The sequence below is a fragment of the Procambarus clarkii genome, chromosome 2, assembly GCF_040958095.1.
Source record: "Procambarus clarkii isolate CNS0578487 chromosome 2, FALCON_Pclarkii_2.0, whole genome shotgun sequence".
In the NCBI taxonomy this organism is placed as follows: Eukaryota; Metazoa; Arthropoda; class Malacostraca; order Decapoda; family Cambaridae; genus Procambarus; species Procambarus clarkii.
This window is the reverse complement of record NC_091151.1, coordinates 51,485,318-51,507,689: the sequence shown is the minus strand read 5'-3', so window position 1 is coordinate 51,507,689 and position 22,372 is coordinate 51,485,318. Positions and strand designations below refer to the sequence as shown.

The 22,372-nt window shown below is 40.1% G+C and overlaps 1 protein-coding gene across 1 annotated transcript; it reads right to left on the bottom strand.

Moving 5' to 3' along the window:
• Nucleotides 1-1,630: 1,630 nt before the first annotated feature.
• On the bottom strand, nucleotides 1,631-22,119 carry LOC138367118 (uncharacterized). The gene is made up of 4 exons (XM_069328523.1): nucleotides 21,762-22,119; nucleotides 18,081-18,263; nucleotides 14,388-14,531; nucleotides 1,631-4,207 (listed from the first exon to the last, which is right to left on the bottom strand). Exons 1-4 carry the CDS (start codon nucleotides 21,946-21,948, stop codon nucleotides 3,975-3,977), a joined length of 747 nt encoding a protein of 248 aa, XP_069184624.1. The 5' UTR covers nucleotides 21,949-22,119; the 3' UTR covers nucleotides 1,631-3,974.
• Between the last annotated feature and the right edge of the window lie 253 nt (nucleotides 22,120-22,372).

Here is a 22,372-nt window from a genome sequence, read left to right as displayed (position 1 = left end):
AGATGATGCACATAAGTATAATGATATACAATTAATGTCTTACATATAATTATAACAAACAACAAGAAAAATTATGAAACAAACCTCCGCACAATGTGTTCTGCACTACAGTATTGACCAACAGACACAAGAGTCTCAACACCCATCAAGAAGTAACACATCTACTATAATTGCTCTGAAGTTACAAGTATCAGAGACTTACCTCACACAAATCATACACTTCTAGATTATTTCACAAAATTACCATAGCAAAAAATGTTATAATTAAACTAATTACATAAAATTAGATGGACTCACTCATTAGAATATGTAAAACTAATCACTGCCCACAAGAGAGAGAGAGTAAGCTGGACTGGATAACAGACAAGCTAGATTAGGCTAGTCTGAGTATTATGGCCACGTAAAAATTTACAAATGTTAAGTATGGGCTGACTGTCCCCAGAGTCTAGTGTGATTTTGTGTTCACTCAAAACAAGTGTAAGAATTTCTCAACACAGTGAGACAAGACTCTGGAGGAGTGGGGATGCGAGGACAAATAAAAATGTAAGAAAAATCAAACTTGACCCCCCACTAGCTGAAGCCCCGCTCACCACACCCTACCTCGGTGATGCCTGGACTCTAACTCTAACCAGGACTTGATATCCTTAAACTCTCTTCCACTCGACAGACGAGTTAAAACCCGGATCCTCTCTGACTCCAACGTAAACTTGATATCTGGACTCCCCTGAATCTAATGAGTACCTGATACCTGGACTCTGACTCTAAAGAGGACTTGATAACAGGACTCTCCCTATCTCTACTGAGGCGTTAATATATCTCTCAGACTCTAACTAGGACTTGATACCTATTTGTAAAACTCTAATTAGCTACCAACTTGGTGCTTACAGATTATTAGTAGGTTCGGGTGTCGAGTGGACGCCAAGTTGGGCGTCCTTAAGCATATCATGGTCTATGGGTTCAGGAGCGTCTCTGTGGTACACCCAGGACGCTGGTTCGATCCTCTCATCCTGCTCTAAAGATTTTGACATAGATACCATTACATTACTGTAATTTCATTATGTATCACGTTGCTAATTACCCTGTGTTGCGAAGGAGAGGATAATTCTAATACAGAGTGAATACAAAACGTATTCACAGATCTCTTCAATAGTAATGCCGCTATATTTCAGGTACTGCTGGAAGATGGAGGGGGTCACGTCTAGGTCACATTTCAAGACCTAAATAGTGAATCAGAATAGGAATCCTTGGTGACTCTTGGTGTGTACTTGTACTATAGGTACTTTCAGAAAAATGCCTTTCGTGTGTGTCTCTTGTTAGTGACTGACGAAGTTTACCATAATTTACCTAAGAGGCCACCACCTTGCTAGTGGCCTCGACGAGGACAGGAAGCCGGCAGCTTATCAAAGGTTCCCCTATTTGTCCTGATGATTTTTTCCAGTTGGACTTTGAATTGCAAAAATGTCTTGGCATTTACGGCCTCGGTGAGTAACTCAATACTAATGTTCTATATGTTTATAACCTATGAAAAAACATCTACGGTTTCCTGTCTATTGTGACTTGTCGAGCTTGAACCCGTTTAAGTCAAACAAGTATCACCCCCCCCCCCCGGTCTGTGTTATATCTGGCCTCTTAAAGTAGTCGTCTGGATCATTTTATCCTCCAAATTGTTCAGAATTTTGAAAGCTTCAGTGAGATCAGCTATCTGGTGTTTGGCGTGCAGGGCCCTCAGCCCTGTGGCCTTCAGCCCTGTGGCCCTCAGCCCTGTGGCCCTCAGCCCTGTGGCCCTCAGCCCTGTGGACCTCAGCCCTGTGGCCCTCAGCTCTGTGGCCTCAGCCCTGTGGACCTCAGGCCTGTGGCCCTCAGCCCTGTGGCCTTCAGCCCTGCGGGCCTCAGCCCTGTGGCCCTCAGCCCTGTGGTCCTCAACCCTGTGGCCCTCAGCCCTGTGGCCCTCAGCCCTGTGGTCCTCAATCACTCCTGGTATGAGTCAACTGAGTTCTGGAATGATTTTCGTCGCCCGTCGTTGATCTTCTCCCAAGCACACATGTCCTTCCTAAGATGAGGTCTCAATATTCAGCCCATCTTTAGTTGATGAAGGTTAAGCCACCCAAGAGGTGGCATGGGCATGAATAGCCCGTAATACATATAGCGACCCGCAATGCAATTAGAAAGTAGAAGTCTGCCCTATTGAATTTGGACAAACCAGAAAAGGTTTAGTAGTTATGATGCAAAGACAACCTAAACTAAACTAACCTAACCTTTCTAGGCCTAATACACGATATATGAGGCCTAATATAATACAATTTTATGCTATACTAGGCCTAGGAGTATTTATGTTTGCTTTTTATAATAATTTTTCCGTACTCTATAAAGTGAATAGTCCCAAATTCTACTATCTAATTGCTTAGTACGTCAGTCGTTGTACTATGGTGCACATGGTTACAAAACCTACTATCTAAACAGGACGCTGAGGTCTCCATGTGTAGATACAAGAGCGCAAATAATGCGTATCATTCACGGATGGTGCGCAGTAACATTCCTCAAAAATTCACAAGGGGAATATTGACGGTGAAACTCTTAGAACGGTGAACATTTTTGGACTTTATAATTATAGAACAGTGAAATACTATTTTATTTCAATGGTTTGCGAGGCTGATTTTACAGTCTATGGTGACATGTGAAGGGGTAACTGGTCCGGTTTACATGGGGAACTAGACGAGTTTACCAGGATGCTTATCTCCGTCTATGTGGTAAACTGGGCAGGTTTATGAGTACGGAATGGCTCTTCTTGTGAATGGTTTTGGCAGGTCTAGTAGATAGAAATGAATAGTCAGGTGTTCAAGGGTGAATAGTCTGGTGTATAGGCGTAAATGGTCAGATATATGGGAAAACATTTTACCGATGTACGGGGGTACATCGGAATAGCCAAGATTACGAGCGTAAACGGTAGTACAAATGGGTAAAATCACAGATGTACATGGGTGAAAAGCCAGGTGTAAATTGTCAGTCTCGGGAGCAAATTTTCAGCTAGCTAACGAAGGTGATTGTTCAGGTCATCGGTGGTAAATATTCCAAATGTACGGGGGAGGAACACTGAAATGTACGGGGGAGGAACACTCAAATGTACGGGGGAGGAACACTCAAATGTACGGGGGAGGAACACTCAAATGTACGGGGAGGAACACTCAAATGTACGGGGGAGGAACACTCAAATGTACGGGGAGGAACACTCAAATGTACGGGGGAGGAACACTCAAATGTACGGGGGAGGAACACTCAAATGTACGGGGGACGAACACTCAAATGTACGGGGGACGAACACTCAAATGTACGGGGGACGAACACTCAAATGTACGGGGGACGAACACTCAAATGTACGGGAGAGTTTGTTTTCCCATGATGTACATGGGAAAAGCTAAGACAAACTAGTAAATGATAAAGAGGACAACAGTGAACAGATGAACATAAATAACTTCTGTCCTCTGACCTCACAAGATTAAAGTTTTCTACTGTAATAACTGCATTCGAATTTGATGTCAATATTTTTTTCCTGTAATTATTATAACAAATATTATTTTCAACTTTCCGTGGATACTTGAACGATAAATATAATTACGATCACATGTCTGTATCTAAATGTGCATTTACATGGCTAAAACGCTTGATAAGGGTGTCCGACATTGCATAAATTTAGATTTCAGTCTCGGATGGAATGTGTTGTGTGATAATCATCAAGATTACAGAAACGCAGTCATAACTGTGAGTATTGTTTGTCGATAATTAACTGTTTCTAATGTAATTATGAGTTCCAATACTCATTGAGGTCAGTTACCCGGAGGGGGGGGGTGTTCTCTCAGTTGTAAAGGCATTTTCTGTAGAATGCAAAGTAGTGCAGAAACATATTCAAGTGTTACTTTTTGAACAATCACTTGGCTATTCTAAGAGAAAACAAGTGAGAAAATGTAACAGTTCAGAGACTACACAAGGTTGAGTGGGTTCGTCTGGCAGAGAGCATATCCAAAGGACAGAGAGGAGACTCCTTTAAAGAAGTAATTAGAGCCGTTATGATACAGGAAGAAATACTGTTGCAAATTGATGATCCGTGAAGGGTCGAGCTGGGTCTGGTTGTAGCGTATGTTGGCTCCCCCGAAGTCCCAGGTGGGAATGCCTGACTTGTCTGGAGATAGATTGACGAGGAATTGTCTGTTTCCTGGAAATAAATGAGATAAATTAGATTTTTGTCGAGCAGTAACTTGTAATATATATTTATTTCTGATGCTTAAGTTGTTCCTATGTTCTCTCTCTCTCTGCCTGAGCGTGTATGTGGACAGTTCATGGAGAATGGTCAGATGTCTTGTCCCTAACAAGGGACGACAAGAATGATATTTAGATTAAGTGACATACTCTCATGCTTTATCGATCACCAGCTCACATCTGGGTGTGTCCCACCATCATCAAGACCAAGACAGAATTGTCTCTCTACACTCGGGCCGACCAATGAGGGAGCAGGGCAAAACTGCTCAGTTCCCTCCACTTGGTAACTACTTCACCTCTCCTCACAGCTGGTTCGAATATATATATATATATATATATATATTAGTATATTTTGGTAGCAGTCTTTCCTGTAGACATATATTATTAAATATGACCGAAAAAGTAAGATTAATAATTCTAACACGAATTTTCTCAATCTTTCGTACATTACGCTTCACTGTTGGAGGTAAATCAAAAATTAATTCTCCAAAATTCAATTTTATTTCTAGTCTGACGCGACACGGGCGCGTTTCGTAAAACTTATTACATTTTCAAAGACTTTAGTTCACAAATACACAACTGAATAGAACTTACGTATCTCAGATTTTATATCTACATTTGAGTGAGGTGGGAGGGGTGATGTGGCATTAACACAAGACAGAACAAGAGGGGATATTAATAGGGTATTAAAAGTATCAACACAAGACAGAACACAAACAATGGGTATTGAATAGAAGTGTTTGTAGAAAGCCTATTGGTCCATATTTCTTGATGCTTCTATATTGGAGCGGAGTCTTGAGGTGGGTAGAATATAGTTGTGCAATAATTGGCTGTTGATTGCTGGTGTTGACTTCTTGATGTGTAGTGCCTCGCAAACGTCAAGCCGCCTGCTATCGCTGTATCTATCGATGATTTCTGTGTTGTTTACTAGGATTTCTCTGGCGATGGTTTGGTTGTGGGAAGAGATTATATGTTCCTTAATGGAGCCCTGTTGCTTATGCATCGTTAAACGCCTAGAAAGAGATGTTGTTGTCTTGCCTATATACTGGGTTTTTTTTAACTTACAGTCCCCAAGTGGGCATTTGAAGGCATAGACGACGTTAGTCTCTTTTAAAACGTTCTGTTTTGTGTCTGGAGAGTTTCTCATGAGTAGGCTGGCCGTTTTTCTGGTTTTATAGTAAATCGTCAGTTGTATCCTCTGATTTTTGTCTGTAGGGATAACGTTTCTATTAACAATATCTTTCAGGACCCTTTCCTCCGTTTTATGAGCTGTGGAAAAGAAGTTCCTGTAAAATAGTCTAATAGGGGGTATAGGTGTTGTGTTAGTTGTCTCTTCAGAGGTTGTATGGCTTTTCACTTTCCTTCTTATGATGTCTTCGACGAAACCATTGGAGAAGCCGTTATTGACTAGGACCTGTAATAAGTTTTACGAAACGCGCCCGTGTCGCGTCAGACTAGAAATAAAAATGAATTTTGGAGAATTAATTTTTGATTTACCTCCAACAGTGAAGCGTAATGTACGAAAGATTGAGAAAATTCGTGTTAGAATTATTAATCTTACTTTTTCGGTCATATTTAATAATATATATATATATATATATATATATATATATATATATATATATATATATATATATATATATATATATCGTACCTAGTAGCCAGAACTCACTTCTCAGCCTACTATTCAAGGCCCGATTTGCCTAATAAGCCAAGTTTTCCTGAATTAATATATTTACTATAATTTTTTTCTTATGAAATGACAAAGCTACCCTTTTCTCTATGTATGAGGTCAATTTTTTTTTATTGGAGTTAAAATTAACGTAGATATATGACCGAACCTAACCAACCCTACCTAACCTAACCTATATTTATAGGTAAGGTTAGGTTAGGTAGCCAAAAAAAGCTAGGTTAGGTTAGGTTAGGTAGGTTAGGTAGACGAAAAAACATTAATTCATGAAAACTTGGCTTATTAGGCAAATCGGGCCTTGAATAGTAGGCTCAGAAGTGCGTTCTGGCTATTAGGTACGACATATATATATATATATATATATATATATATATATATATATATATATATATATATATATATATAATATATATATATATATATATATACGCTGTGCCACAGAGTGGGCCTCTCGTGCAGGCCAATCACCTCAACCACCATCCCCAAAATCCCACAAGCAATCCAGCTGGGATGGTCCCATTGTAGACCAAGTTGCTGCAGAGTGCCTGGGTGCTGCAACAACACAACACGACATTGCTCGCCTCACAGCAGTAGCAGCTCCACATGCAGGGGGATTTCCTGTTAGCAACCCCAATGTCGGCAACTGGCACGCGTCTCACACCACACGCCCTCCGAATTGCTGTGGCCCTCCACCTTGCTGCCCCAATCCACACCAGATATAGGTGTATTTGCGGCGTGGTGGTGGCTGACAGGTACGGTCACCATGGCCTACTCTGCCAAAGCACAGGGGGATGGCACTCGAGGCACAGTGAAGTTAACGACATCATCAAGAGGAGCCTCACCACAGCTGGATGCCCAGCTGAAAGAGAGCCCCGTTACCTAACGCCCCGTAACTCTGATGCTCTTATTGGTCGCCCGGATGGTATCACAGTGAACCCCTGGAAGAATGGCAAGCAGTTGGTATGGGACTACACGTGCGTATCAACCCTGGCTAACACCTACATTAACCTCAGTGTTGCACAACCAGGTGGCGCTGCCACCCACAGGGAAGCAGCCAAATCCCGTAAGTATAGAGAACTGGATCACCACTACAATTTTGTCCCCATTGCTTCCGAGACGCTCGGCGCCTGGGGTAAAAGTGCTACCAGTTTTTTGAAGGAACTGGGTTCTAGGCTCATTGAAACAACAAGGGACCCGAGAGCTGCAAGCTTTCTTTTCCAGCGCCTCAGTGTGGCGATACAGAGGGGAAATGCGCACTGCATCCAGGTTTCCTGCCCGCCATCTGAGGAGCTGGAGGAACTCGACAACCTATGACAACCATCTTTGTAACCCATATGTAACTCCTTTTTTGTAACAAAGTTCAAATAAAGTAAATATATATGTGTACATACAAAAGAATGGGGGTGGTAGGAGAAGATAATATTAATGTTCAGTGAGAAACCACAAGGTCTCCTCTGAATACTTTTTATTTTCTTCTCCGAGGCTATGGGTCCCCACATTGGCACCAGAGGTGGTACCCTCACTATATATATATATATATATATATATATATATATATATATATATATATATATATATATATATATATTGAATATGACCGCATATTCTGTATTTATTATTTTCTGGTTTAGGGCTTCTATCCCTCTATTTTCTTAGCATCAGGGCTTAATTGGAATAGGAGTTCTCCAAAACTCATTTTCGTACTTTTAAGGTGAAGAAAAGAAGTGATTTACTATAGAGTGTATTACACTTATTTGTATAATTTGCACGACGTTTCGAACCTCCATGGTTCATTCTCAAGTGAACAGATCTTACAATACTAGTTGATTTTATACCCGCATTAGGTCAGGTGATAATACAATGAAGGTGAAAAACATGGGGGGGATACATATGGGATAAACATAGGGGCTGCAGAAGGCGCATTGGCCCATACGAGGCATCTCCTATCTAAACACAAAGATTAATCCAGTGTAATTGGCCTGTTATGTTGGACATTGTCTTCTGTGTTGGCATCGATATGTTCTTGTCTTGTCCTTACTCTCATGGTGGGTAGAGTAAATAGTTCCGTGATTTGGGTGTTCATGGTAGGTCGCTCTATTCTTTTGTGAATTGCCTCAAGAATTTGTAATCTTCTTGAATCTTGGGTTTTGTCTATTATGCAAGTATTCTTGTTCAACATTTCTCTTGTTAGAGTAATGTCATGGGCTTGTCTCATGTGATTCCTAGGGGCACCAGATTGAAGATGGCATGTCAAACGCCTCGTCAGCTTGGTCGACGTCATACCTATGTACTTACATTGAAGGTTACATCCTTCGTGGGGGCAAGTGTACATGTATACAACGCTTGACTGCTGTAGAGGGTTCTCCGTCGGCTTCGGGCTGTTTTTGATAAGGAGTTCGGAAGTCTTCTTGGTTTTGTAGAATATTATCAGGTTTATGTTTTGGTTAGGAGTAGTGCTTTTTACTCCTTTACGGATTATTTCTTTCATTATTCTTTCCTCTTTTATATGTTCACTGTGCATGGTTGATTTGTAATATAATTTTATTGGGGGTGTTGTGGTTTCTGTTCTAGGTTCTGAATTATACCAACGGTCCAAGTGTCTTCTTATAGCAGCGTTTATTTCCGCGTTGCTATATCCGTTGTTCACCAATACCTGAGTTACTCTTTCAAACTCTCTACTCACGTTGCTCCATTCAGAGCAGTGGGTAAGCGCTCGACGAATATAAGCATTGAGAACACTGGCTTTGTATCTTTGGGGGCACTCACTTCTACCGTTCAGGCATAATCCTATGTTGGTGGGCTTGGTATATACGTTGGTGCTTAAAGAGGTTCCTGTTTTTGTTATTAGTACATCCAAGAATGGCAGACTGTTATTTTCACTATTTTCATGTGTAAATCGGAGTACTGACTCTCTCTCTAGGTGTCTTTTTAGGTCAATTAGTTCATCTGAGTCTTTTACTATTACGAATATGTCATCTACATAACGGCAGTATACAGTTGGTTTTTGCCTGCTACTGAAGACCCTATCTTCGATGGTTCCCATATAAAAATTAGCAAATAAAACTCCTAAGGGGGAGCCCATTGCTACTCCGTCTATTTGTAAATACATGTCTCCTTGTGGCTGACGAGGCGTTTGACATGCCATCTTCAATCTGGTGCCCCTAGGAATCACATGAGACAAGCCCATGACATTACTCTAACAAGAGAAATGTTGAACAAGAATACTTGCATAATAGACAAAACCCAAGATTCAAGAAGATTACAAATTCTTGAGGCAATTCACATAAGAATAGAGCGACCTACCATGAACACCCAAATCACGGAACTATTTACTCTACCCACCATGAGAGTAAGGACAAGACAAGAACATATCGATGCCAACACAGAAGACAATGTCCAACATAACAGGCCAATTACACTGGATTAATCTTTGTGTTTAGATAGGAGATGCCTCGTATGGGCCAATACGCCTTCTGCAGCCCCTATGTTTATCCCTTATGTATCCCCCCATGTTTTTCACCTTCATTGTATTATCACCTGACCTAATGCGGGTATAAAATCAACTAGTATTGTAAGATCTGTTCACTTGAGAATGAACCATGGAGGTTCGAAACGTCGTGCAAATTATACAAATAAGTGTAATACACTCTATAGTAAATCACTTCTTTTCTTCACCTTAAAAGTACGAAAATGAGTTTTGGAGAACTCCTATTCCAATTAAGCCCTGATGCTAAGAAAATAGTTAGAGGGATAGAAGCCCTAAACCAGAAAATAATAAATACAGAATATGCGGTCATATTCAATGAAACATGTTTGAAAGAAAACCTGCTGCCAGTATACACCAATATATATATATATATATATATATATATATATATATATATATATATATATATATATATATATATATATTATTCGACATATATATATATATATATATATATATATATATATATATATATATATATATATATATATATATGTCGTACTTAGTAGCCAGAACGCAATTCTCAGCCTACTATGCAAGGCCCGATTTGCCTAATAAGCCAAGTTTTCATGAATTAATGTTTTTTCGACTACTTAACCTAACCTAACTTTTTCGGCTACCTAACCTAACCTATAAAGATAGGTTAGGTAGGGTTGGTTAGATTCGGCCATATATCTACGTTAATTTTAACTCCAATAAAATAAAATTGACTTTATACATAATGAACTGGGTAGCTTTATCATTTCATAAGAAAAAAATTAGAAAAAATATATTAATTCAGGAAAACTTGGCTTTTTTAGGCAAATCGGGCCTTGCATAGTAGGCTGAGAAGTGCGTTCTGGCTACTAGGTACGACATATATATATATAATATGTCGTACCTAGTAGCCAGAACGTCGTACTCGGCCTGCTATGCAAGGCCCAATTTGCCTAATAAGCCAAGTTTTCCTGAATTAATATATTTTCTTTAACTTTTTTCTTATGAAATGATAAAGCTACCCATTTCATTATGTATGAGGTCAATTTTTTTTTTATTGGAGTTAAAATTAACGTAGATATATGACCGAACCTAACCAACCCTACCTAACCTAACCTATCTTTATAGGTTAGGTTAGGTAGCCGAAAAAGTTAGATTTGGTTAGGTTAGGTAGGTTAGGTAGTCGAAAAACAACTAATTCATGAAAATTTGGCTTATTAGGCAAATCGGGCCTTGAATAGTAGGCTGAGAAGTGCATTCTGGCTACTAGGTACGACATATATATATATATATATATATATATATATATATATATAATATGTCGTACCTAGTAGCCAGAACGCACTTCTTGGCCTACTATGCAAGGCCCGATTTGCCTAATAAGCCAAGTTTTCATGAATTAATTGTTTTTCGACTACCTAACCTAACCTAACTTTTTCGGCTACCTAACCTAACCTATAGAGATAGGTTAGGTTAGGTAGGGTTGGTTAGGTTCGGTCCTATATCTACGTTAATTTTAACTCCAATTAAACAAAATTGACCTCATACATAATGAAATGGGTTGCTTTATCATTTCATAAGAAAAAAATTAGAAAAATATATATATTCAGGAAAACTTGGCTTATTAGGCAAATTGGGCCTTGCATAGTAGGCCAAGTATGACGTTCTGGCTACTAGGTACAACATATATAAATATATAATGTATAATTATTTTCTTCTCCTAGGCTATGGGTCCCTACACTTGCACCAGAGGTGGTACCCCTTCTAGGTATATATATATATATATATATATATATATATATATATATATATATATATATATATATATATATATATATATATGACAGTGTCAGACCACGGAGGAAAATTGAAACAGGAATTTCCTTAAGTACTTTTGTATATTAATACACCTTCAGGAGTGGTTTTACAGGTCGAGTACTGGACATAAATAGGCAGGAGAGAATAGTGGAGTGAGGTGAGGTACAATACGTGGACACTGCAGACGGCCTATTGGCCCATCTGATGCAGCAATCACACACAAACCCAAACATGGATAATTATAGCATAAAATAGTAAATATTTACAATGAATTAGTGAGACAAATGTGTTCCAATGATCCTACTTAAATCGCCCTTTAATTGATATATTAAAAATGGATCTAAGTTATATAAACCACTGCTAATGTTCAAATTACTTTCTTTTGTGATCCGTATCAAAGCAGATTCAATTATGTTTCTGTTATAGGTGCTTTTACAATCTGCTTTGATGCAGATCACAAAAGAAAGTAATGCACAACTTGCCTAAACACGCATAGCCAGCACAGAAGCCTTACAGCAACTGGCATAACTACTGGGAGTTGTGGTGCAGTGGGTTAAAGGCGTACTAGTTACGGCAGTTGCTGTAAGGCTTCTGTGCTGGCTAGGGTTCGAATCTCCTGGTGGGAAAGTGTTCTAAGATTGTATAACTTCTCTTACGTGTTTAGGCAAGTTGTGCATATATATATATGTCGTACGTAGTAGCCAGAACGCACTTCTCAGCCTACTATGCAAGGCCCAATTTGCCTAATAAGCCAAGTTTTCATGAATTAATTGTTTTTCGACTACCTAACCTACCTAACCTAACCTAACCTAACTTTTTCGGCTACCTAACCCAACCTAACCTATAGAGATAGGTTAGGTTAGGTAGGGTTGGTTAGGTTCGGTCATATATCTACGTTAATTTTAACTCCAATAAAATAAAATTGACCTCATACATAATGAAATGGGTAGCTTTATCATTTCATAAGAAAAAAATTAGAGAAAATATATTAATTCAGGAAAACTTGGCTTATTAGGCAAATCGGGCCTTGCATAGTAGGCTGAGAAGTGCGTTCTGGCTACTAGGTACGACATTATATATATATATATATATTATATATATATATATATATATATATATATATATATATATATATATATATATATGAAAACTCAATGCCCCAGAAGTGACTCGAACCCATACTGCCAGAAGCACTATGCAACTGGTGTACAGGACACCTTAACCACTCGACCATCACGACCGGACAAAAGATGATGGTAGCTGAGGCTATTTCCCCATCATCCCGCCGGCACTCTGATGGGATTCTTGGGCATGGTATTTTATCAAATCACCTCATTTTGTGGGGCCATATGAGCAACACAAATGCGAACAAGCCTGAGTGGTCCCCAGGCGTATATGCAACTGAAAATTTGCATTTCGCATTTCACAAAATTTTGCATTTGTGTTGCTCACGTGGCCCCAAAAAATGAGGTGATTTGATAAAATACCATGCCCAAAATTACCATCAGAGCGCCAGCGGGATGATGGAGAAATAGCCTCGGCTACCATTATCTTTTGCCCGGTCGTGATGGTCGAGCAGTTAAGATCTGTACACCAGTTGTATAGTGCTCCTGGCAGTATGGGTAAAACAGGCAGGAACAGCATAATCTACATGATAAATGCACTAACTTTTCACAATAAATCAACATCGTAACTTAGAATGGAAGGCAACCAAAAATAAATTACGAAAGAAAACAACGAAAATTTGCACTTTTCAAAAAGCTTCAAAAAAATTAAAATTTGTTACTAGTTTTGTTTATTTTCATTTTGAAATAAGAATTCAGTCTAATCTGCATTATTTATTCAAATGGATTTATCTGTACAGTATAGTTTGGTGTAAAATAATTTTACTGCACCCTTACAATTTTATCCGCCACATTCAAAACTAAATAATTTCTAACTCATAAAGTTTTGACTTCATGCAAATGTGTTTGAATAAAAGTTTTAGAACAAGGAACTCTGCACATAATATATAAACATTATTAAAATCGATCAGTAAATAATGATTTTGAAGGTTTGCAAAGTTGATAATTTTTTCATGTAAATAACTTGACTTGGAGTTCACGACAACAATTGTGGTCGTTCTATTGCACGGATTTTCATGTAAGTGTCAGTCAATGTTTCTGGACATTCTTTCTCGAATATGTGAAAGTTGTAAGTCAATATGTGTTGAAATGAAGTCAATAAAATATAATCCCTCTAAAAAAAATATATAGGGATAATTATAATGGGTTAGGGGGGTATATATGAACACTTTATATAAGTGATAAAACCCTAACTTGGTCCCTAATCAGTAATACAACGTAATGAGACAAAAAAAGTAAAGTTTAAAATCTGTGAAAAAATGGGCAAAAAAAATTAAATTTCTCAAGTTTTGTCTCCTGTGACTGATTTACCTGTTGACAAACTTCGTTCCAACTTCACATACTTAGTGACTGGTATGCATTCTCCAAGATATAGAAGCTCCACACAAATACGACACAAAGAAGAGAAAAAAATCCTTCCCCCCACCCCAAACAAAATTGGAGGACATAAGAAATATTGGAACTGGACAATGATATATAATGAAATACAGCAAAATAACATACTAAATATTGTTTGTGTGAAATTTTTCCCTCCAGAAAGCCATCGGTAATCCTAGAAGGCGCCAATTGCATTTTCACTTTGTTGACCTTCCTTACTACTACTACTGTTCTTCTTTGTGCTCCGGACAGGTGCTCTTTATCACTGCATTATCCATGAATTTCACTAACTTGGAGGTGCTATTGTTATCATCAATACACAGTTGCGAGCTTTTTTTTTTAATTCAAATAATATATATTTCTATACATATTTGGATGAAATTTTCACAACTCTGGTGCCAAATAACGGTAGATTTGTTTAACATTTCATACTATTTTTCATATACGAATATGTTTCAGTACTCACCCCCTTAAATTACTTTTATTAATTTAATCACAGAAAAGACTGAGCATGGAAGGACAAATGAAATTACAATGGTGTTTATTACATTAGATTCAAGATTCAAGGTGTTATTTGATTTTTTGTGTTTTTCCTCAAGAATTATAAACAGTAAAACAAAGTTTTTCAGCTTAACAACACACCCAGCGATCATTAGATACTCACGAGTAGTTGTTCTCATAATAAACATCATCTGTTCCAGGGTTGTAATAACAGCCTTCGTACATCCATACATTAAGTGTAGATCAAGCCAAAAACCTTCTATGAAGCCAAAGCCTTTGTGGTCTACCTCGTCCCAGTATGGCAGCTCTGAAAATGCAGAAATGGGAATATAATTTTCCGAAATTTTGATTAGGAAAATTTAATAAAATACGATAACACTAACACAACATGAATTAATTATTGTTTAAGTGATGGCAGAGCCAGTTTATAGACTGCAAGAAAAGTTAATAGTATGAAGAGGACTTCAACTATGACCAAACTGATTAAGTAATAATGACCACGAAAGGAGAGAAAAAAAAGAGTACAAATGGTAAAATGGTTGTAAGGAACATCTTGGTACAGCCTGTGTGGGAGGAATCCACCCGAGCAACAGGTGATCATTCCCTGAGACTTGACCTGGTCTCTGCACAGAGTGAGACCAACACTGAAGGTTGTCCCCACAACCAAAATAGGATAAAGACATCGAGGAAGCCGAAGGTATCATATATTGGCGAGCACCAGAGGGTCAAAGAATTCCTGGAAAGAATAGGACGATCATACGGGGAGGGGGTGGGGGAGAATCATTGCAAGAATTCAACCATTGCAACAACCAATGGTACTTGCAACCATTGCAAGTACATGGTTAAGAGGGGCCCCGGTAGTTCAGTCGGGTTCGTTCTCGAAGCACAATTGAGAATTCGAGATTCGAATCCCAGGCGGGACAGAAATGGTTGGGCCCATTTCCTATCACCTAATGCCTCTGTTTACCTAGCAGTGAGTAGGTACTCAGCAGTGAGTCAGCTTCTTGTGGGGTTGCATCCTGGGGGGCTTGATAAAATTCAAACGTGCATGAATACACAGTGGCTTCCTGTCCCCCCGACACAATGAATCATTATTATTATGAATTATGGTACACTACAGAGACCAAACTCACAGACCCACACGGGAAACTCATCCCCTCCCTGAGATATAAGAAAAACAGGAAAATCCCCAATACAAGGTTTGACATGTAATAGGTGGAAGCAAAAAACGAGAAACATAATGGCAGGTAAAAATAGAGATAGCAGGGAATAGAATGACACCAAAACGTGTATAAAAAGAGTGAGAAACGAGTGCACGTGAATTAGGAACGAAGCGGAGAATCAAAACGCAACTTTTTACAACGACCAGACTAATGTGCACCAGAACCACATCATAGTGACGATGTCTGTCAGCGGCCAGGTCATCAGACGACACAAAAGAGTGGAAGTAAACACAGAGAACGACAAGAAAGTATGCGATCTGCCGGAGGAGCAAATACCCCAACACAACGGATAATAACCCCGCAAGGGAAAAACAATCACCGAAATAGTAATCACAAGACGAAGCAAGGAGAGCAATAGAGCAACTAGTGGAAGTAGAAGAGCTTGGTAAACCACTTGATGGAACATTCAACTTCTCATTGTAAAACGAAGAGATTCCAGACTATTGGGAAACAGCTGATGTCGTGCTATTATACACGGAAGGAGAAACTAAAGAGCAGCTGACCAGCATCACTAACATGAAGTCTGTATAAGCTGCTAGAGCTAAAGAAGCCTTGGAGAAAAACCTTAAGAGAGCTAAACTGTGTTTCAAAACATCATCACGGACTCAGCTAAGAAGCTGAGTGGACAGTGCTCGGGATTCGTAGTCCTAAGGTTCCGGCGGAGGCGGAAACAAATGGGCAGAGTTTCTTTCACCTGATGCACCTGTTCACCTAGCAGTAAACCGGTACCAGGGAGTTAGACAGCTGTTACGGGCTGCTTCCTGGGGATGTGTAACAAAAAGGAGGTCTGGTCGAGGACCGGGCCGTGGGGATGCTAAGCCCCGAAATCATCTCAAGATTCTAAATGAGAAGACCCAGCCAGGAGTCTTCTGGTCCAGAAAAAAAAAACACATAAAGGCACAGATACATGGAGAGTTAAACTATTAGATGTGGGTACGAGAAACGTCTTAATATTAAATTAATAATAAAGTAATTACGAGGTAATTACGAGGCTAGGATGGCACCCCCCGTCCTATCCCAAATCCTTATCCTGACCCCCTTCCAAGTACTATATAGTCGGAATGGCTTAGCGCTTTCTCCTGATAGTTCCCTTCCCTTCACCAAAAAGTTGGAAAACAAACAATGTTGTCCCAGGATACAGTAAGCAAGACAGACAAGAGGCACTGAACTGTTGTCCCAGGATACACTAAGCAAGACAGACAAGAGGCACTGAACTGTTGTCCCAGGATACAGTAAGCAAGACAGACAAGAGGCACTGAACTGTTGTCCCAGGATACAGTAAGCAAGACAGACAAGAGGCACTGAACTGTTGTCCCAGGATACAGTAAGCAAGACAGACAAGAGGCACTGAACTGTTGTCCCAGGATACAGTAAGCAAGACAGACAAGAGGCACTGAACTAGTAGCCAATGTCCTTAACTCGCATGCCATTCAATGTTAAGGGGAAGATTGTTATACAAAGAAGAGGATCACATCTGGAGAGAAGGGACTTCGGGACACTACCAGCATGCGTTCAGGGATGCTAAATCTTGCCACAGGTTTAATGGAATTTTATGACAAGGCGATAAAAAATTAAGAGATAAGGAAACGTGGGCAAGCTGCATATGTTTGAATTGCCAGAAAGACTGATATATACTAGTCTTTTCTAATGTACTATTTATAGTACAAGTTGTAGAAGCAATCAGGAGTGACAGACAGGTACTCCAGTGAATATGGGAGTTACAAACCAACAGAAGACAGCCAGTTACTGTGAGGGGTTAATTCTTAGAGTGGCGAGATATCACTACCAGAGTGTTACAGAGCTCAGTCCTGGGACCTATCCTGTTTCTGATATGTAAATGATATTCCACAGAGAACAGCTTTATTCAGCCGAATTTTTGTTGATGATGAAACAAATTATAAGGAAGATTAACACACAGATGGTAAGATGACCTAGACAAACTGTGTGCATTGTAAAATAAATGGTTACTTGAGTTTAACTGAAGTAAATTCAGAAGATCAAACAAAAGGTACCAATGGGATATGAAATCCTTCAAGAATTGGGTAGAGAGAAAGGTCTTGGGATTGATATCACAACAAACTTTTTCCCCTGAATCCCACATCAAACTTATATTTAGATTCAGCGGCATATGCAAGGTTGATCAAGATAGGAGGAGCCCTTAGCAACTTGTGTAAGGACTCGTTCAGAAGTGTGCACAAGGTGATCAAGGTGATTATCAAGGCCTTACAACCGTGTGATCAAGGTGGATGAGCAACCCGTCCTCTTAAAAATGACGTCGCTTTTGGCTCGTATGCGCACTATGGTCAAATTTGGACGTAATTTGAAATGAAATTGACTCACAAAAGTGACGTACTGTCCTGTTTTCTGTTTGAGTCGTCCGGCTTACTCGGTAAGGTTAGAAGAGGAAACTTTCAATTAACGTTTTCCATAACGTTTTGAAACTTTTCGAGAATTTCCTGCCCACCTAACGTATCAGAGGACCCTTAACTTACTGTTGTTGAAAAAAAAAATCCCAAATGTATTTTCATTTTTTCTTTTTCAAATTACGTACATTTTCGGCCATACGGACAAACAGCCAAAATCAACGTTATTTTTAAGAGGACAGGTTGGGATGAGAACCAACAGCTTAATACTTGTAAACAGGAAGTGCAGTGCTCCTGGCGTGCGGTAGAGCTTGGGGCGGTACGCGGGGTTGGTGAGGGGCGCGGGACTGTTAGAGACGCGACACTCCAAGTTCACACTCCCGGCACTCGCTGACGACACCACCGACACAGAGCTGCAAGCTGGCACCACCTGGCACCGGCGAAGGCACTCACCTGTGGGAAAAGACCTGGCATTATATGAGGCTGGTTATTAGCAAGCACAGTTGCTCGTATGGAATACACACACACAACAGAAACGAGTAATTTGGTTCTTTGTGGGTAATCTCAAGACAAGGAGTTAATGTGTTGCTAACATCAGGGAAAATAAGTATGTGTTGAGCATCCATCTATTTAGTTCTTGCTGATGAGAACAAGGCTAATTTGTTGACCAGACCACACACTAGAAGTTGAAGGGACGACTTCAACTTCTAGTGTGAAGTTCAACGACTAGTGTGTGGTCTGGTCAACATACTTCAGCCACGTTATTGTGACTCATCGCCTGCAACAAGGCTAATGTCTCGTGGGGTAACACTCGCCTTCAGAGGGCGATAACACGCTTGTAACCTGCAACAGATCACGAGTTAAAGCCCGCTGTTTCTTGTTCAGGAAATTCTTAAGATCAGGAGAGGGAATGCCTGGATGGAAGCCCATTCACCTTCCTACTATTTGAATAGCGGCGAGGCCAAATTCACGAAGCAGTTGCGCAAGTACTTACGAACGTGTACATCTTTCATCATTCCTTGACGGCTTTGGTTACATTTATTAAACAGATAACAAGCATGAAAACTTCCCAAAACAACTGTTGTTATAAACAGCCTCCTGGTGCTTCGGAGCGCTTTCACTGTTTAATAATTGTAAACAAAGCCGCCAAAGATTGAGAAAAGATGTACAGGTTCGTAAGTGCTTGCGTAACTGCTAAGTGAATCTGGCCCTAGGTCTATATACTAGCCCGTCCTCTCGAGCGTTTGCAACGTCACTAAACTGATGCACTAAAGTGCCCAAACCTAACTTAACCAAGGACCGACGAATAGAAAACGGGAAATCACGTCTACTTTACGAGCCGCTGTGAGTTTTAGTAAGTCAGTCTTCGGGCGTTTACGGTGTTTACACGTCAAAAATGCGGTATATTTGCGTAACAATACGTCAAAATGCGGTATATTTACGTAACAATACGTCAAAATGCGGTATATATTTACGTAACAATACGTCAAAATGTGGTATATATTTACGTAACAATACGTCAAAATGCGGTATATATTTACGTAACAATACGTCAAAATGCGGTATATATTTACGTAACAATACGTCAAAATGTGGTATATATTTACGTAACAATACGTCAAAATGCGGTATATATTTACGTAACAATACGTCAAAATGCGGTATATATTTACGTAACAATACGTCAAAATGCGGTATATATTTACGTAACAATACGTCAAAATGCGGTACTTTCACGTAACAATACGTCAAAATGCGTTTTTTTACGTAACAATACGTCAAAATGCGTTTTTTTACGTAACAATACGTCAAAATGCGTTTTTTTACGTAACAATACGTCAAAATGCGGTATTTTTACGTAACAATACGTCAAAATGCGGTATTTTTACGTAACAATACGTCAAAATGCGGTATATTTACGTAACAATACGTCAAAATGCGGTATATTTACGTAACAGTACGTCAAAATGCGGTACATTTACGTAACAGTACGTCAAAATGCGGTACATTTACGTAACAGTACGTCAAAATGCGGTATATTTACGTAACAGTACGTCAAAATGCGATGTATTATTTGAGTGAACGGGTTAAATATATAGTCCTATCAACCTCTTGTGTACACACTCTCCTGGACTGTTCCTTACAAAAGGAACTCTATAAATTACGTAACGTGAACAAAAGAACGTTTTTAAATTTCTCTAATGTAGCAACTACTCCCAAGGATATCCCACTACTCAAAAATTCTCAAGAAAAATAATTACAACAGATCTTCAAGATCGTATACAACAACTTAGGACGAGAGGGCAGCAGAGTGCTTAATTCTCTCACGCGTATAAGTATTTTGTATGTACACTGTATGTATTGAATATACACATGTATATACACTAAAGGGGGGGGGGGGTAACCGGCGTTACCCGGGTGCCTGTCTGTCTCCCATCTGTTTATCTATCTCACCATCCACGTATCTGATTATCTATTTCTCCATCTATCCATCTATTCATCAATTTATTTATCAGTCAATCTGTTTATCTGTCTATCCAGCTATCTTTTCATCCATTTATCCATGTATTTGTCCATCTATCAATCCATCTATCCATCTACCACTCCATCTGTCTACCTATTTATCCATGCATCAGTACATCCATTTATCTATCAGTTCATCAATCCATACATCTATATATCCATCTATCTTTGCATCTATTTAACTACTGTATGTCTGTCTCTATGTCTGTCTATCTCTGTGTCTGTCTCGGTCTCCATCTCCGTCTGTCTTATAAAAAAAAGTATTTTTTCTAAGGTGCTGGTGGTCGCCAGTCAGAGGAGATTAGTGGTGTCAAATACTGAAGAAAAATAGAATAGTTAACCCTTTTTCTGCTGGAAAAATGGGTAATTTTTGTTTTTTTGCCAGTACGGCTAAATTATGAATAGCAGATAAAGTCTGTTAACTTTCCTGGGATCAGTGCATAACGATGCATTTTACTGTAAGAATTTAGTTTTTTAAAAAGTTTGTTTTCAATATATTTAGCTGTGTAGCGGGCGGGCACTGTCAAAAATTGCCGTGGGGGTGTGAATGATACCCTGCCACGCTGTACCCTTTTGAATTCTGGCCACCCCGACCAGCCTATGTTCATCCCGTACCTCAGACCATTCCTCCTGCCAGTTTGGGGGAGTGACATAGTGCCAGAGGCCTGGACGTGTTTCCTGGGCGCCTTCCTCGTCCTAAGGGCCTCATATATACGTCTTATAAACGCCACCTGTAAACTGCTTCATAACTGCAGCAGTTTCAACCATCTGATTCTTGGGAGAACATGTATGCCCGGCCGTCCTCCAGCCGTCACGGAGTGTCAATGTTAGATGATGTAAAGTGGAAGCTCTTAGGGCCATCTATCACTCGTTTATTATGGCTTGAGTGTCTCCTGTTTCTTGCCACCTGTGTCTTACGTATATCCTGTATGAGCGCACTAAGTGTGTGTTATGTGTCGGTGCATTAAGTGTATCTTATGTGTCACCCGTGTAAAGTGCGCTAAGTGTGCCGTATGTGTCCGTATGCCAAGTGTGTCTTGGCACACTAAGTGTGTCTTAGGCTCTTGCTGATCCTGCAACCCGTTCTCGCACTTGCTTTCTGTCAATATTGGCTTATTTATTAAGTGCATATGTGACATACTAATTGATTGTGAATATTTTAGTTTACCTTGAAAAGCTTCATAGAAAACACCGACCTCACCTAACCTTCTTAGTATGTTAAGATAAGCATCTTATTATTCTTATTTACAATTATTACTTAACCTATCAACGGATCCTGCTCTACAAGGAGGAAAGGTGGAGGTGTCGTGATCGCATCGTTATTACTCACCTGTCACTTGGTCACTCACCCCGCCACAAGCGTAACTCATCCACACTCACCATCACTTGCCTCAGCACTCTCTCCAGCCTCAGGCAACAAGTACTCACATCTACTGCTGACGTGAATCAACTTGTAGTCTGACGAGACGTTCAGGGCGTAGCCAGAGATCTTGTAGAAGTAGCCGAAGCCATCGTTAAGGCTCTCGGCCACCTTGTCTGCTGTGGAAGTGTTCAGCAGCAGCAGCAGAGATGACTTCAGCAGCAGGCCCTGAAGCCTGTGCTTGCAGGCAACCATTACAACCTTGTATCTCACCTCCCAGGACTGGTACACTCCCAGGACTGGTACACTCCCAGGACTGGTACACTCCCAGGACTGGTACACACCCAGGACTGGTACACACCCAGGACTGGTACACTCCCAGGACTGGTACACTCCCAGGACTGGTACACTCCCAGGACTGGTACACTCCCAGGACTGGTACACACCCAGGACTGGTACACTCCCAGGACTGGTACACTCCCAGGACTGGTACACTCCCAGGACTGGTACACTCTCAGGGCTGGTACACTCCCAGGGCTGGTACACTCCCAGGACTGGTACACTCCCAGGGCTGGTACACTCCCAGGGCTGGTACACTCCCAGGGCTGGTACACTCCCAGGGCTGGTACACTCCCAGGGCTGGTACACTCCCAGGACTGGTACACTCCCAGGGCTGGTA